This window comes from Exophiala aquamarina, assembly GCF_000709125.1.
Source record: "Exophiala aquamarina CBS 119918 chromosome Unknown aczIA-supercont1.9, whole genome shotgun sequence".
Taxonomy (NCBI): domain Eukaryota; kingdom Fungi; phylum Ascomycota; class Eurotiomycetes; order Chaetothyriales; family Herpotrichiellaceae; genus Exophiala; species Exophiala aquamarina.
In genome coordinates this window covers 275,138-291,311 of record NW_013550579.1, presented here as the reverse complement: position 1 = coordinate 291,311, position 16,174 = coordinate 275,138, and the positions used below count along the sequence as shown (strand labels likewise).

Below are 16,174 nucleotides of genomic sequence, written 5' to 3'. Positions count from 1 at the left end.
ACAGCAAAAGACCCAGTATCAGAGCATGAGTTGATCCAGTGTTCAACTCCGACGCCGAAGTGCCGTCCATCCGGTCCCAACACCCCCTTTCCCAAGCAGTACCGCCTCGATCTCAGCCATCATGTAGCAAAGAAGGAGATCAAACGAAGGACAGTCGGCATCTTGGCCAGATTCGTGCTTTTAAGAGCTACTTCGAAACCGGCAGATCTAGTTAGTCCACAACAAACCCCCATCCATATTCAGTCAAGCAGATGCAGCGGCAGGGGCTGGGCCGGATGCAGCGGCAGACACAGCAGAAGTGGTAGTGACCAAGCCAGGAAATTCATCATCCCCATTATCATCATCGTCGACATCATTCAAATCACTATCCTTCAACTCACGGCAATGCCCTTCCTTGGTGCAGATCATGACGGTGGGTACGTTGCCTCGGATGACTGTACGGCCGAAGCCTTTGAGTTTCCTGACCTCTCGTTCCCTCATGCTATCCGGCGCGACCAAATGTTTGACACCGACTTGTTCCATGACCAGGCCAGCCAGAAGGCTGACGTAGAAGAATGGATGCTGAATGATCTCAACCGCAAAGGCGTTAAGGACCTTGCGCGCTTTGGTGATGTATTCATCTTGTTGGTCGAGTCGATAGGATGACAGATAAAGGAGATTTTGACATATGATACCGTTTGGGGAGGGGAGCGCATTGTCAGTGCCGGGTTTCAAGCGCATAATTTGCTCCATTGACCTCGCCGCTTGAAAGTAGCCACCGCTTGTATCGGCAATGAACCTGGCATCGAGCGTGGCTTGTAACTTGACAGCCCACGCCAGGTACTCGGGCTTCTGATTCAAATCATATAAAGCCAATGCGCCAAGTGCGAGGTAGGCGTAGTCATCGACAAACGCAGAACCAGCCTCACGACCTTGTACGGCACCTGACCAATTGTAGATGCGAGTGACCTCACCGGTCGCCTCGTCGAACATTTCCCGTCGGATGAATCGTGCAGCGTTCTCCGCGGCGAGCTGGCACCGTTGTGCTCGATTTTTGTCGATCGTAGCGAGGGTATTAGCCGCGCGAGCAAGAGCTGATATCGCAAGGCCATTCCAGCTTGCGATGACCTTTGTATCGACTTCAGGTTTGGAGCGCTGCGTTTTCCGATATTCTAAAAGCTGTGAGCGACCTGTCTTGATGATGCGTACGATCTCTTCTTCGGACAATCCGAACTCCTTGGCGAGCACAGATGGTGTTGCCTGGATACTTAGCACATTTTGGTTCAAGAATTCGTCGTTGACATCGTGCTGAGTGGGAACATTCCCGTCTGATTTCACGCCGAAATGTCTGGCTACAACGGCCGCAGACTGGTCGCCCAGGATGGACTGAAGTTCCTTCAGCGTCCATACATAAAAAGCACCTTCTTTGCTATCATCCCCCATCACACCATTGCTAGTGCCGGGTATTGTGGTTCGTGAATCAGCGCTTTCACTAGCATACCAGCCTCCCTCAGGCCGAACGATGGGAGAGTCAGGGTTTGTCAGGTACTCAACGAGATTGTAGATGACACCCAAAATCTCAGGGTTGCGGCCGAGTGCCCAAGCATCACAATAGCAACCAAGAAGCTGTGCATTATCGCACATCATCTTCTCGAAATGAGGAAGATTCCAGTCCGGTATCACGCTGTAACGATGGAATCCATATCCGAGTTGGTCACGGAGTCCAGATCGAGACATCGCAAACAATGTATGAAGAGACATTGAGGCAGCTTTCATGCACGATTCTTGGCCCAATATACCCGGAACAGGGCCGAAGAACCCGAAGCGCGTATGAGTTGATGGAGTGGCAATTGCAGCCCCAACTCTCAGCAGGAAAGTGAGATTGGCTGGGGTAGGAAATTTGGGGGCGGTCGGATTAGAGCTAAACCCCCCGTAAGTTGCATCATAGCGGGAAATAAAATGTTCCAATGCGTCGTCAAAGAGATCAAGCTCAAGAGGTTCCGGTGGATCAGACGATGCCGGCGAATTGCCCTCGACCTGAACGGAGGATTGAGAATGGGTACCTTCCGCAGCAAACTCTCGCAACTGATTCGTTATATCAGATGATGATTGGAGACATCTTTCCCGTTGAGTGGTCCAAAGTTCTTGGATCTTACCCAAGATGTCGGTGAAGGTAACTGGCGCTTGAGGTGTCGGCTGAGCGACGTCTTTGAGAGCAGGACCAGGCCAATAGGTTCCTCCAAAGATCGGTTTGAGATCAGGAGTGAGAAAAACATTGAGAGGCCAGCCGCCTGCTCCCGTAGTCGCAGTGACAAAGCTCATATAAATGTCATCGAGATCAGGACGAGACTCTCTGTCAAGCATGATAGGGATGAAGTGCTGGTTGAGAATATTGGCAACCTCGGCTGAAGTGAAGGACTCCTTTGTCATAACATGACACCCTGTAATGATGAATTACTGTTCATCGCAGCACTGGGAAAGGGGAAGTATGCTCACAGTGGCATGAATTGTACCCGATGCTCAGGAATATGAGGCGATCGTGTTGCTTAGCCAAGGCAATGGTTCTTTCGGACCAATCTTGCCATGCCACAGGATTGTCCTCATGTGTTCGTACCTTGTTGAACTTAGACCTCTACATCCCAAAACTGTATGTTTATTCTGGATACTTACATAAGGTGACGAACTATGCGCTAGCACATTTTGTAGAGTGGGTGCCGGTACGTTGTTGACCATCGAGGCTAGCTGAAGGAGGTCTCCAGAACCCCCGGTAAGCACAGATGAAAACGGGTGAATAGAGTTGTGTCGAGTAGAAAATGAGAATAGCCTGGTCAAGATGTAGTGCTGGGCACAGTGTATAGCGAGAGCAGTGATGAAAACGTGGTTGGCGGCTGAGATGGTTGGGCCGACAGGCGAAGAGGCAAGGCTTTGAAAGTTTTGCGCTTGCAGGCGGAAATGGCCGGTTGAATGTAAGAGGCGGAAGCCGCAATCAAAGACCCGCGCTACAACGTCAACGTCACACAGAAGATGAAAATTTCTTGACTGAGGAGAAAAGATGATACGCTGGATGAAAATTGGGTTGTGCTCAGCAGACCGGACGGATACCGCAAAGTTTTTCACCTTCAAAAGGTTTTGTTCGAAGAGGCACCAGAGAAAGGAAAAAAGCGGGAGGCTGCAGGGATGTGAATCAACCACACCATTTGGAAACTGGGCCCGTGGCGCTTTACAAGATTTGCTAGTGTTTAGATAATGGATATGTGGAAATAGACTGTCCCTGATAAGCCCGAAGTTGCTCCACTGAAAAATCTGGGGGAGTGAATCACGTGCAGATAATGATCAGCACCCTAGCCAGACGCCAAGATAGAGTGCATATCACGTGAGAAACGGCTGACTCAGCCTGCCAGCCAACACTTAGCCGAGTGCGGAGGCTCTACTGTTCGTCCCTTGCCATCTTCTCTAATATCTCGCTTTCCTCAGACTCCATCAACGCCTGCAATTCGGCCTCTTCCTCCTCTGTCAGCATCGGTAGGTCAGATTTGGGCCCACGCTCTTGTTCAAGCAAGCTGGGGTTTTGGGCTGCATGGACTGCTTTCTGAAGCTCAGCTGGTGCAAGGCTCCATCGTCGTAGGGTGGCATCGATGCTAACACTGATTACGAGATCATTCGTCAAGGCTAAGCCAGTAACTTCCTCGTAATGCCCTGAAAATACATGGTGAAGGTCCCCGGTGGCTTTGTACCATACTCGGATCTCTTCATCCCGACATGCTGTCACAACCCACCCGTATTGATCATGGGTAACGACATCTCGTACATAGTCTGGGTGCTGCAACGTTGTATCTGATACCCAGTTGTGGTTTCGGGACAGGTGTTTTGCCGTTTTATCAGCTGAAGCCGTCCAAAGGTCTCCGTCGTCGTCGAAGTGGAGTTTGTATACGCTTGTTTCGTGAGCCAGGATGGGTGCTGACATTTGAATCCGGTTCGTTGGAAGCTTTGATGAGTCTGGCAGGGCAAAGTAAAATATCTCTCTCTGCGAAGTCGAGAAGAAAACTAGCGGATTGTCAGGGGACGACAGTGGATCGAGGGCCAAATCCTCAATGCCTCGGGAATCAGGCTTCAGGACACCACATGCTTGACCGTCAAGTGTCCAAAATCGTATTTCACCTTCAGCTCCTCCTGTTATCAATATCTCCTGATTGTCAGGAGTTCGAGCAACAATGAGACATTTGACAAAGTCTCGGTGAGCCGGGAAGGACCTATGTTCAGTGACAGTGCGCCCTTTGTTAACTGCTTCGGCGAAGCGGAAGGTGTAACGCCAGACTGACTTATCCCAACAACCTGCAAAGATCTGCATGGTAGTGAAAGGATCAGATGGAGACTTGGTAGCCTGTGTTGCAAGGCAGGTCAGAGGAGCCTGAGGCCCTCGAGGAGTAGAAGACAACTTGTTGGTAGATAATTGTAGCCTCGTGACCGACCCGCCGGCCTCTGCGACGAAGACCACATCCCCAGTAGGGTCGAAGAAATGATTGACTTGAACAGCCAAAATTTTAGTAGGGAACTTGATCGGATCACCCTTATTGTTCGCTGCTTTGCGAGATTTTCTATCGGTTTCCGCTATCGAAGTACTGATAGAGCAGATCAATATTCAATATCGATGATTTCGGTGTCGGGAAGACTCACTCTGTCTGGAAGTAGCTCCCCGGCTGGCCCGAGGTATTGAAAGAGGCCATTCCTCACACAAACTCTGCATCACAACGAAAGACTGGTAGTGTCATGCTCTTGGGTCATCAATGTACAGAATTGCCTTGGTAGCATGTGGCCGAACGCGCCACCGTACCAGGCTGCCTTGGGATACGGTCGACTGTAGGCCATATCTTGCTGCAGTCACGTGCTATCTTTTTGCTAGCGTGTGACTTTCGAGTCTGAGGTTCGACCTCAAGTTTCCACATTCTGCGGCCACGAATTCTTTCTTCTCTCTGTCCACCACCAACTACTCTTCCTTCTCCCGCTCCTCTCTCGACTTCAATCGTACACCTCATATCTCTCTCATTCTCTAACTTCCTCATGTAACGCCAGTCGTCATCTTTCCCTTATAGCTTTCCAGTCATTTTGGCCATGGATCACCTCATCGGCCAGAGATTCAATCTCATCTCCAAATCCGAAATTCGGTAACGCGTGCCTGGCCGTTTGTCGTCTTCAGTTTCGTTCACTAACAACATTTTCTTGTGCAGCTACGTCGGAACTCTCCATGAGATAAACGCCGAGCAGTCGACCATCGCGTTGGAAAATGTCTATTCCTTCGGCACTGAAGACCGATCAGTGGCAAAATTCATCCCTCCTTCCCAGGACAAATATGGATTTATTGTTTTTCGCGGAGGCGATGTCAAAGACATCAAGATTGCAGAAGATGAACCATCTCAGCCTTCTCCTCCAAGCATGCCTAACGATCCCGCCATCCTGGTATGTCCCTATCCTCACCTGACTCCTGTCCTTGAAATGATGAAATATTTCGGATGTAAATTCACAGACCTGTTCTTAATGCGCAAAACCATGTGGAGATTTCCGTTGCCTTCCTTCTGATTCAAATCTTTGTCCATGTTTGAATTCTCTGAAAAGCCTAGCTGAGCTCAGCTGACCATTTCCCGAACTGTTAGAATGCCTCCCGGCCAGGCCCACCTCCACAAGGACCACCGCATGATGGCCCATTCTCTCCTCCAGGCTTTCCTCCACCGCCACACTTCGGTGGTTACTACCCTCCCGGCCAGTTCGGCAGAGGCTATGGACCACCACCTGCTGGTTTCGGTCCCAGTCCCGGCTTCCCACCCTACGGTCCACCTCCACCTGGATATTTTGGTGGTCCACCAGGTCAAGGCTTCCAACAAGGCCCGCCTGGTTTCCACCCTCAACCACCGATCGGTCCTCCGGGACATCGTCTTAACCAATCAGGTCCTCCGCCACCATCCCAACAACATCCTGAATCAAGCGCTCCTGGCCCTGGCCTATCTCCCGCTTCCGCACAAACATCCGAATTACCAGTTGACAACAAAGCTCCGGATACGACGAATACATCAGCTTCAGTTAGGGAAGCACCATTAGATGCGTCTACTCAAATAAAACCTGCACAGCAAGAGAAGGCCGTGAAAGCAGGAATTACTTCTGCAGTATCGGCGACAGCCCACAAAACTGCACCGAACGGACCCAAGACTACTCGTGTCGCACCTGCAGTTCCATTCACAGTGAATCAGAAATCATTTACGCCACCTGTTCCTTCAGCTGGAGATGCTCCATCCTCGTCGAATGGCGCCGCAGCCAGCAAACCTACCAAACCTGCAGCTTCTCAAGCCTCCATGGATGAGGCAGCACGGCAAGCAAAAGAAGCTGTTGCAGCAGCTATGGCAAAACTGAATCCTCAAGCACCCACGGCGCAAGCCAAATCAACACCCTCCGCTGCCCCAATTGATGCTTTGACACAGAGAGTGAATGCGATGTCCACCGCTCCCAGTGCCACAAATGGTACACATCGTGGAGGGCGGGGTACAAGCAGAGCAAGTCGCGCTGGCGGTGGTAGCTACGGCCGGGGAGGACAAAAGAGAATGGAGATTCCAAAGTCCGACTTTGACTTTGAATCTTCTAATGCCAAGTTCAACAAGGAAGACTTGATCAAGGAAGCAATTGCGTCAGGATCCCCACCAGTCGCAGGGTCCGATGAGCTCCCTGTAGAAGGCGTCGCCGGCAAGGAAGCATCAAATTCGGCACCGAAGAGAAAAGATAGTCTCCCTCTCACCACGGGCAGCGGGTACAACAAATCTTCGTCCTTCTTCGACAACATTTCGTCCGAGGCAAAAGACCGAGAAGTTGCAGTCGATGCACGAGCTCAAGGAAGACAGTTACGAGGCGAAGAGTTCAAAAAGAATATTGAAACATTCGGCCAAGGCAATGTCGATGGTGGATATCGTGGGGGACGTGGGCGCGGTAGCGGTTATGGTAGAGGACGAAACTACAGCGGCGGAGGGTACCGTGGTGGATACAACAACCGCGGAGCGAGCGCTAACAATAGCCATCGAGGAAATCGAGGACGTGCTGGTCAAGGCCAAGGGGATGCTGCCCAGCCAAGTCAGACTGTTGGCCAGTCCTAGCCCTGAAAGGTGCGGGGGCTTACGGAGGGATTGCTTCTAGCATCTTTCGGGTAAGATGATTTCAGTCCCCGATGACGGGGGGCTGAATATTTGCGTGTAACAAAATATCGACTACTTTTACTTGTGCCGAAGCGGGGATGAAATTGAGCTCAAGGAAGCACGGATCTTCTCCAAGTTCTTCAGGGTGCCTACGTGGTCATCTTTCACAAGAGGCACAAGGTCTACTAAATGGGTCGGCGTACCTGGCCACATGGGCATGCTTGTTACATTGTGTACTGCATACAGGAAAGGAAGTATGGCGGACACCACGAGGAAATGAGCAGTTCATACTAGATGAGACGACGAACGAACGAAGTGATTCTTGTTGTCCCATCACTTTGTTGGTCGCAGATTTATAGCCCTATCAAGCAGACAATAATCGTTAAATATGGAGGGGGACCTGGGGCAGTATTTGTGCTGTTGTAAGTGGCATGTCACGTGCCATGCTATTTTGCAAGGGCAGGGGTCATCCGAAAGCGCAGTGTCTCTGAAACGATTTACAATGCTTTTTCGGTATGAACTGAACTTAGGGTGTGCAAGGCGACTAATGCCTTCTGAGAAAGCCCTTGTTCCTTCGAACGCCTCGGTCGCCGATGAGCTAGAGGCTTTGAACGCGATCTATGAACCGCACACTTTGGATTTCCAAGGTGAAACATCGACAGAGGCAACTGTGGTTCTGCGACTCCCCGACCTGCCATTTTCGTTTTCGCTCAGCTTCCCACCAGAATATCCCGATGTACCACCGGTCGTTACGGGAACTCAGTCCACGGGAATCAGCGGCAAAGGAGAGGGAGAGGCGGCCGTGAGCATTTTACGCGATCTGCTTGGAACGCTGTGGACTCCTGGACAGGTGTGCCTGTTCGACTTGGTAGAGGAAGCCACACCGATCCTCCAACAGCATCGCGCTCAAAATCGCCATGGCGCGGCTGAAGCTCACACCTCAGATGCTGCGCGCAGGTCGGCGACTTCCACACATGATGAGCCGGAAACCTTTGACCTGACGATGGCTGCAGCATCCACAATGCCCCCTCCGACTTGGATATTATCCGAACCTATGACCGTGAGCAAGTCCACGTTCATCGCCCGTGCCTGCCAGGTATCGTCGCTAGATGAAGCGCAGGAGTCTATTTCACATCTTTTCTCGACCAACAAGAAGGTTGCAACGGCAACGCATAACATTCAAGCATGGAGGATACAATCAACAAATAGTCAGACGGGTAATGTCACAACAATCCAAGATAGCGACGACGACGGAGAGACAGCCGCCGGTGGAAGACTCCTACACCTGATGCAGCTGATGGATGTATGGAACGTGGTGGTCGTTGTTACAAGGTGGTACGGGGGTGTGAAATTGGGGCCTGATCGATTCCGACTGATCAATATGGCCGCAAGAGAAGCCCTGAGCAAAGGTGGATTTGTTAAAGAGGAGTCTGAGAGGGCAAAGGGCAAGGGTAAAGGTAAGAAGTGAGTGATGGGTACATCCGTCACCCGAGCTCGATAGTACGTATCTCGTCTCTCACACTCCGTCCTGGCCACGAGAACCTCAACGAGAAGAGTTCGTCAGTCCTATAACGGCTAGCGTGCCACGACACGTGCCGACCATGTGACGATATGTCATGTCCATGGATTCTCCACCGCCACAAACCGGTTTTCCTCGCATCTGCCACCACGAACCTCGATCAGTTATCCCTGTCGCATCCTAGTCGTTTCTCCACGATCGCGAATTCTGTCCACTCGCTCTTCGTCTCTTACTCGGCAGACCAGCCGACCATTGATGATGTGTGGCTTGACTCTGACGTCGTCCGTCCGTGCTTCTCGAGGCATCCGGCAAGGTACATGGGTACACACCAATGTCCACCTCACCAGCCCTCCTACCACGCATGTAGCTTTGCGCTCTCTCGCCATCTCTTTTCTTTTTTATGAGCGTTATCATTTCTCTCTTCTTCCTCTTGTCTCCGAGTCTCTTCCCTCTAGTTCCGCTTTGCATCCATTTCCCCATTCCGTTGTTATATCGGACTTTTTGCGAGCACAATTCATCCACTCGTGGCATTGCTATTGCGGAGAACCGCTCATCCCGCATCATCATCATCGAAGACGATAGCCGTAGCCATGGATAAGGTCAGTAACGAGCAGCAGATGGAGCAGAAGGAGAAACCACTTCATGAGTAAGTTTGACCCACGGCAGAACACCGGCTACAGCGGTTCTGATCCACCTCTAGGCTCCTGACATCTTCGCTCGTGGATATCTACGTCGGCCCAGATTCCACCCACTGGACGGTCCATGAGAGACTGCTCACGTACCATTCGCCATTCTTCTCTTCCATTTTCTACGGCGATGACAAACAAGAAGAGAAGAAGAAGCGGGGTAACAAATCCTATGGCCTCCCCGACGAGGAAGACTACCCTTTCGAGCTCCTCGTAGGGTGGCTGTATTCGCGATCGCTCCGCCAACCGAAGGATGAAAAAGACATCGGCCCACTCCTCGACCTCTACCTTCTCTCCGAGAAGTTCGAGATGAAGCAACTTGGACTCGATATTGTCGAGCTTGCCAGGGACTTTTACTACAGCACCTCCACATATCCCGGTCTCCGCCGCGTGCAATACGTCTACAACGAAACAGAAGAAGACAACGAAATGCGCGAGATGATGGTCTCCTCGATCGCACGGCAATTGACTACGAGCGAAAAGATTCCCGTGCATTGGGCTAGCGCACTCCAGCGCAACGGCCAGCTAGCGGTAGACATTATCCGAGCCATCCAACAATGGCACATCGAAGAGCGCAGCATTCCCGATGCCCGCGATGGCAGCCGAGTCAGAGGCCGACAAGCCAACGGACTTGGGACCTTCAGCTCCATCGAGCGAGAGGGCGAGTCTGTCGAGACGCTTGGGACCGAAGACACCAACCTGGGGGTCGAGAGCCTAAACAGTGGCACAAGCGATGGTCAACTCGTCAAGAGCGATGCAGAAGAGTAAGTTGTCTACATATTTTGCATGTATATCCGACCCAGCTACAGTTGCAGAACCTACGTGAAACGCGTTTGCTTCTTCTGCTGTCATTCCAAACTGGAAGACTCCAGACAGACACGTCGTCTCGCTTGGCTTTGCACCGTGGAGCACTTGTGTCGAAAACGCAAAAAGAAGAGAGCTCAAGCTGAAGTGACCAACCTTGTGTGAATTTTAAAGGCGATTGTCCCCATGTCGGACACCTCGACCACTTGACCCGCGGAGTGAACCACCGGATAAGGAGGAAACACAACACAAGTTCTTGGATCATCCACAGGAACAGGAAGGGGAATCAAGCCCACGGGCAGGCGGCGGCACTGCTGCCACAACAATAAGGCGGCGAGGCGGCTTCACGGCGATATCGGATGGATTGAGGTTATCTTCTGCAAGCCGGGCGGAGAGTATCTTCCTGCTCTCCGCGTGGCTTCTGTATTTTGTGTATAATGTCTCTACCTACGGCAAGGGGGCGACTTGGAGCTGACAGTACAAGTTCCAATCCTAATATTCAGGACGGAGTCTTGGATCCATGAAGTGAGCCAGCCAGCCTGATCCAGCCTGACAGTTCCCCTGCCTTCCCACTCTCTTATGTAGTCTCGTATTTTAGCACGATGTAATCAGCATTGAGCCGGAGTCTGATGGCCCAGGCATTGAACTACTCGTTAATTATGTAAAGTCGTCGATTAGTCTATACCAAGACTTGCGAAAGCGGTTCCCTACCAATCAAGATGCCTTGTATGCACCTCGTTCTGTCCAGCTAGCACCTCTAGTTTATTCCTGCTCGGGATTTACGTCTCGACAGGCTTCAATAAGTTCGCGTTTGTTGCATACCAAGGTACCTTCGTTCTCAAGCATTCTCGTGACCGCGATAAGTCAATCTTTCAAAAAAGTTACCTCTTTTCTTTCAGCCTGAATCCCGCCGGCCTTGGTCGTTCATGCAGAGCCCCTGGTGTCATTGACCTTTGTCTGGCAGCCTGAAGACATTACATTGAAAAAGTCCTCTCAGGAGACCAAGCCTTGCCTTGCCGACCTTCAACAAAAATCGTAGCTTCCAATACCCAACTAAGGCCCACTCAGCCTCTAATCTGCTCGCTGAACACATCATGTCGCCGCCAGACGATGTCGATCGCAGAGCAGTTGCCAGAGCGAAGGTGCTGGAAGTATTGGATATGTATGTTCCCTTCACTACAGTATTCCACAGAATACGATTCCCCGTGTGGCCCAACCATCTCACCATTCCATTCCACACCGAACATCTGGACCAGATGGCAACAAAGACTAACCTCTGCCACGCCATGGCGCGCTACACGTAGGTGGAAATTCTACATGTTGAAGACAGGCTACAAGGTAAGTCCCGACACTCCCTACACAGGTTCACGTTGCCCTTGATCCGTCCGCCGTGCTATTCGAAAGCACACCAAGCAAGCCGACGGAGGCCACTTCCAAGAAGCCAACCAACTTACTAACCTGGCACCAGGGCTACGACGTCGAGCTCATGACCAAACTGGTCCTGTTAGACGCCGAGCCCGAGGGGCGGGTTGTCTGGGAGCTGGAAATCACCGAGTTTTACGCCAACCAGAATGGTTCGTAGTGGTCATCTGCCTACATCTAGAAATCTATTAATTCTCGCCCGATACTGATGATAACGGGAGCCTAGGGGTGATGCACGGTGGAGCAGCTGGTGTCATCTTTGGTATGTTGCTTGAGTTTCTGGGGACCATTTCGGTTTCAAGAACACCAATATCAGATCGAACGTCCGAATCTAATAGACATGTGCACAACCACAGCATTGTGCCCGATCTCGAGACCGGGATACTGGGAGTAAGTGCCTTTCGCCTTCCCTGCGAGTGGTCAATGGCAGGGGACGGTTCGCTCCTCTTTGCTTTCTATGGAATCCGTCAACATATGTACCTTACATGCAGACCGCGCAACGAGGCTAATCACGCCCAATCTCCTGCCCAGATTCCAAGCCGGCGTCTCACGCTCGATAAACATCTCCTACCTTCGCGCCGTCCCACTGAGTGTGTATTACTCTCATCTTCCTCTCCCCAGCCTCACCTACTCACCTAGACTTCTCTCTCCCAGACACGAAAGTGCACATAACTGGGCGCGTGGCCCAGCACGGTCGGACGATGGCGCTGATCCGCGGCGACATGACAAGCCCGGACGGCAAGACGATCTACGCGACGTGCGAGCACCACAAGGTGAACGTCCCGCCGACGAACAGTATCGACGAGTTGAGGCAGCTCTTTCAGGATGAGATCAAGCGGCGCGGCGGCGATCGCTCGTGGCTTGATAACGCTGCGCGTGCAATGACGGTTGAGTCGAAGCTATGAGCGTGCGGTGAGATTGGCCTTCCTGATGGCAAAGTGGACGTGGCTACTGAAGGATGTAGAAGGCAATCCATCGGCACGTACATCGAAGGCAATGGGGGCCCACACGTGGTTGGGAATAGCGGCCAAGACTCACTCCACGTTGCGAATAGAGGAACAAGAAAGGCGAAGGGTAACTAGATTATGCTCCAAACGGTATACAACTCTATGTCGACCGCCGTGAGAACAATGATCAGGAGAAGCTTGAGGCGCCTGCGTTTTGATGATACCATTGTTCCCGAGGGCCACGTTCTTGGGTTGATACACTGTCACATCTCATCCGTACAGGGCAATATAATATGTGGGCTCAAGCCTACATACACGCACTCGGCTTCACACCAAGTTAAGTCAAATCCTTCCCCACCCTCTCTCAAGCTCTCTTGGTACACGCAGGTACCACCGCGTGCGATTGTATTGGGTAAGTCTGTGTCGTGTTGGACTTTGTTCCAAATGGCTGGTACACGTCTGATCTTAGTTCCGGATTAGTCAAGTGAAAAGCCAGATAAGGCAGATCATAGAAAGTGCGGTTGAATTAATGTTGGTGTTGTTTCTCTTCTTTCATTCCTTGCTATGCATTCAGGGTTGATGATTGTGACGCTGGCTCAACTTTTGAAACTCATCAAGGCTTTTTATCTACACTGAAGCTGTGCCGCTCCAAGAATGGTCGCAAATAGAAAGGTAGGTAGGCATTGCTGTAGGGGGATATGTCCGATGAGCTTCGAGAATAAATTCTAAAAGCTCGATGAATCGGTGGTCAGCCTAGCACCGGGGCTAGCTGCCGACCACTCAAAAAGTTTGGCTCGTAGGAGTGAGCCAATTTAATTAGAGATCTTCTGGTAGAACAACAAATAGGCGACTTTATTGTCCTTGATGGAATATTTCGGGTTGGGCGTTTGCTTTCCAGAGGAATCCTTTGCTGGGGTGGCCGTGCCGTTGACAATGGCGCTCATGGTCGATTTAGACCTGGAATGACCGTTGACCTGATTCCATGCCTTATCAGGTGTGTCTCCCTCTTCGTCGTTCTGGTCAATTTGCTCAAATCTACTACCGGTCTCCTTGTGTCGCTCCAAGGCTGCAGCGAGAACCTTGGGGTCTTCCTCGCTACCTCCTTCGGCAACATCTTCACTTCGAACACGTCGAATCAAGGTGTCATCGATCCGGATCCATTCACGATCATCCTGTCGGCGGATATCAGCAGTATAATGGCCACCATTGGCATTCTTTCCATGATGATAAATCACTCCAGTCAATCGATATTTCGGAAGTCCACCATGTGCGACGAACTTGTTCCGAGTTTGAAGAGGGAACACCTCTTTGGGAAGTTCAAGCTCAAGTGGATACCCAACTTTCTTCCATATCTTCTCAGCTCGCTTTGTAGTGCTATCGTAGTGGAAGCGTTTGAGATGCAAAATCAGTACTGGGGGCAAGGTCTCAATGAAGACTTGTTTCGTAGCCGTGGTTTTCTGGCCCCGAGAGCTATAAAATTCGCCCTGCATGCTTTCTGGTCGAGTGAGTCCTTTCAAGGCGTCAATGATGTTGTGGACCTGAGGAGACCCGATGTCAAGTTGGAGGGGAGAATATGGTTCCAAAGTGACGGAAAGTTTGTTCCCAGACACCTTGAATTCGGATCGGAGTTTTCCACCGAAGATGTTGGTAACAGGAGACTCGGTCGAAATGGTACCCGATGAGCGTGTAACGGCTGTTTTTTGTTTGTGTCCAACTTCCATCCAGCCCCCTTCGCCATCAACATGTTCCGAAAAGTTCGAGACACTTCCAGCAGGAGTAGTTCTGCCGGAGCTCGACGTGGTGGTTGATCTCATCACACGAGCACATTCTTCATGTAATTCTTCGAGCAGAAAGCCGAGAAACTCTTGAGCATCTTGTTGATGGCCTCTTCTCATCTCTCGGAACCGGGGTAAATCTTTAATGGCAGCATAGACGTATTCTGGGATAAATGGTTCACCATAGCTTTCGAAGTCATCTGCTTTCAACCGGAGACGCAGCTGGTCGACGGAGTTGGCTGAGCAGATGACGGAGTATTCTTGAGCAAAAAGGATAATTGCATCAATCAGGGGCGTGTCGCTCTTAAAGGTATGTGGAGCGCGCTGAGCCACTTTGAACAAGAAGTCATAAAAAGGCAATGAGAAGACAAGGACTTGCAGCACCTAGATTATTTAGTCCAGCTTGAGTAACTTAAAGACAAAGTATCCTTACCGAATTCATATAACACATGTTACCAGTGTTGACTAGACCACGGGGCTTCAAGAACGAGACCCGAGTCGGGGATGCAGTAGTGGCAGAGTTTATATCATTGAGCACATCAGAAAGCGTCTCATTTCTTGCACCCTTGGAAGATTCTGCAATGCTGGAGGTAGAGGCAGGGACTGATGCGGATGGAGATTCATTAGAGCGAAACAGGTTCGCCCAAGATTTTGGAGCGGCTGGTATTGGAGCGAGCTTGATGGATTCTTCAGAAACGACTGGAGACTCTCCCAGATTGACAGATGTGGCAGGTCTTTCGTGCTCTTCCTCGGTACCAGATTTCCCAGACTCTGACAGCTTGGAGGTGTGAGAAGCCAATGAATCTCGATGGGCTTTTCGACCAGCCGTCGGGCTTGGAGGAAGGATTGGCACCGCGGGTACGATGGGGCCAGCAGGGCGAGCTTTGGGCTGGGTGGGCGTCTGTAGAGCCTTGGTAACTGATGTAGCTACGGCTGATGAAGGAGTGGTTGGCTGTGTTGAGGCTGGCTCTGAAGGAGCATCCGAGGCCAAAGGTGTAGACAATTGAGTGGCCGTGTGGTCTACCGATGCCTGAACTGGGTTGCCGTCGACTGAGAGCTCCACATGTTGAGCTGGTGGCTCCACAGCAACTTCGCGCTCATGGTCGATTTCTGGGAGGGGATAGATGACAGGCTCGGTAGCGAGTAATGAGCGAGGGATTCGTCGCTTTTGACGAGTCGCACGAGGAGGGAATGCCTCATCGTGAACCGAAAGCCATGGGACCTGGACTATGGTTAGCATCAGGCAAAAGGAGACGTTGTTAAAGCCAACTTACTGGTGGTTGAAAAGGTTCCCGTGGTTCCTCTATTTTCGGAGCCTGGGCCTGAACTTGCACTTGACCCTGAACCTGAGTGGGTGCTTGAGTCGGGCCGGGAGAGACCGAGGTTGTTGGAGAAGCAGAGTCTTTCCTCGTGTGGGCAGTGCTTGTTGTACTCAAAGGTGGCGAAGGTGGAGTTTGTACCAGGGTAGTAGAGGTTGTGGAGGCAGAGGGCAGCGGCTGATGGTGTGGAAGTGGCCTATGAACATGAGTAGCAGCGATATGAGGTGATACTTGAGGATAGAGTTGCTGTGGCGGGATTTGTGGTTGAGAAGAGACGATCAAAGGCGGTTGATGCGGAGGATACTGCTGGGGCGGTGGCATCTGATGTGGATGATAATGGGGGCCTCTCGCATTGTGCATGTGAGGGAGGGGATGTTGAGGATAAGGGTACCAGTTTGGCTGGGCATACTGGGGTTGATATTGCGGCATCATAGGAGGCATGGCCTGTGGGTAGTAAGGCTGGTAGGCGGGGTGAGGGCGCATGTTCTGGGGGATGGAATTATATGAGCCATCATGCCGCCGGGAGGGAGGCTGCATGGACATCTGGTGTTGTC

The 16,174-nt window shown here is 51.4% G+C and overlaps 7 protein-coding genes across 7 annotated transcripts; 4 read left to right on the top strand and 3 right to left on the bottom strand.

Annotated features, from left to right (window-relative positions):
- Window positions 1-243: 243 nt before the first annotated feature.
- Window positions 244-2,712, bottom strand: A1O9_09084 (uncharacterized protein; the record flags this gene model as incomplete). The annotated part of the gene is made up of 3 exons (XM_013401778.1): window positions 244-2,420; window positions 2,476-2,611; window positions 2,650-2,712. 3 exons carry the CDS (start codon window positions 2,710-2,712, stop codon window positions 244-246), a joined length of 2,376 nt encoding a protein of 791 aa, XP_013257232.1.
- Window positions 2,713-3,406: 694 nt separating this feature from the next.
- Window positions 3,407-4,703, bottom strand: A1O9_09083 (uncharacterized protein; the record flags this gene model as incomplete). Its single annotated transcript, XM_013401777.1, has 2 exons — window positions 3,407-4,598; window positions 4,654-4,703. The coding sequence occupies 2 exons, from the start codon at window positions 4,701-4,703 to the stop codon at window positions 3,407-3,409; spliced, it is 1,242 nt and encodes a 413-aa protein (XP_013257231.1).
- Window positions 4,704-5,088: 385 nt separating this feature from the next.
- On the top strand, window positions 5,089-7,109 carry A1O9_09082 (uncharacterized protein; the record flags this gene model as incomplete). Its single annotated transcript, XM_013401776.1, has 3 exons — window positions 5,089-5,141; window positions 5,205-5,433; window positions 5,628-7,109. The coding sequence occupies 3 exons, from the start codon at window positions 5,089-5,091 to the stop codon at window positions 7,107-7,109; spliced, it is 1,764 nt and encodes a 587-aa protein (XP_013257230.1).
- A 586-nt stretch (window positions 7,110-7,695) lies between these two features.
- On the top strand, window positions 7,696-8,616 carry A1O9_09081 (uncharacterized protein; the record flags this gene model as incomplete). The annotated part of the gene is made up of 1 exon (XM_013401775.1): window positions 7,696-8,616. One exon carries the CDS (start codon window positions 7,696-7,698, stop codon window positions 8,614-8,616), a length of 921 nt encoding a protein of 306 aa, XP_013257229.1.
- Window positions 8,617-9,257: 641 nt separating this feature from the next.
- Window positions 9,258-10,121, top strand: A1O9_09080 (uncharacterized protein; the record flags this gene model as incomplete). The annotated part of the gene is made up of 2 exons (XM_013401774.1): window positions 9,258-9,313; window positions 9,368-10,121. The coding sequence occupies 2 exons, from the start codon at window positions 9,258-9,260 to the stop codon at window positions 10,119-10,121; spliced, it is 810 nt and encodes a 269-aa protein (XP_013257228.1).
- Window positions 10,122-11,251: 1,130 nt separating this feature from the next.
- A1O9_09079 (uncharacterized protein) lies at window positions 11,252-12,484 on the top strand (the record flags this gene model as incomplete). The annotated part of the gene is made up of 6 exons (XM_013401773.1): window positions 11,252-11,308; window positions 11,626-11,731; window positions 11,806-11,841; window positions 11,918-11,969; window positions 12,111-12,169; window positions 12,234-12,484. 6 exons carry the CDS (start codon window positions 11,252-11,254, stop codon window positions 12,482-12,484), a joined length of 561 nt encoding a protein of 186 aa, XP_013257227.1.
- An 854-nt stretch (window positions 12,485-13,338) lies between these two features.
- On the bottom strand, window positions 13,339-16,061 carry A1O9_09078 (uncharacterized protein; the record flags this gene model as incomplete). The annotated part of the gene is made up of 3 exons (XM_013401772.1): window positions 13,339-14,685; window positions 14,735-15,523; window positions 15,576-16,061. 3 exons carry the CDS (start codon window positions 16,059-16,061, stop codon window positions 13,339-13,341), a joined length of 2,622 nt encoding a protein of 873 aa, XP_013257226.1.
- Window positions 16,062-16,174: the final 113 nt, after the last annotated feature.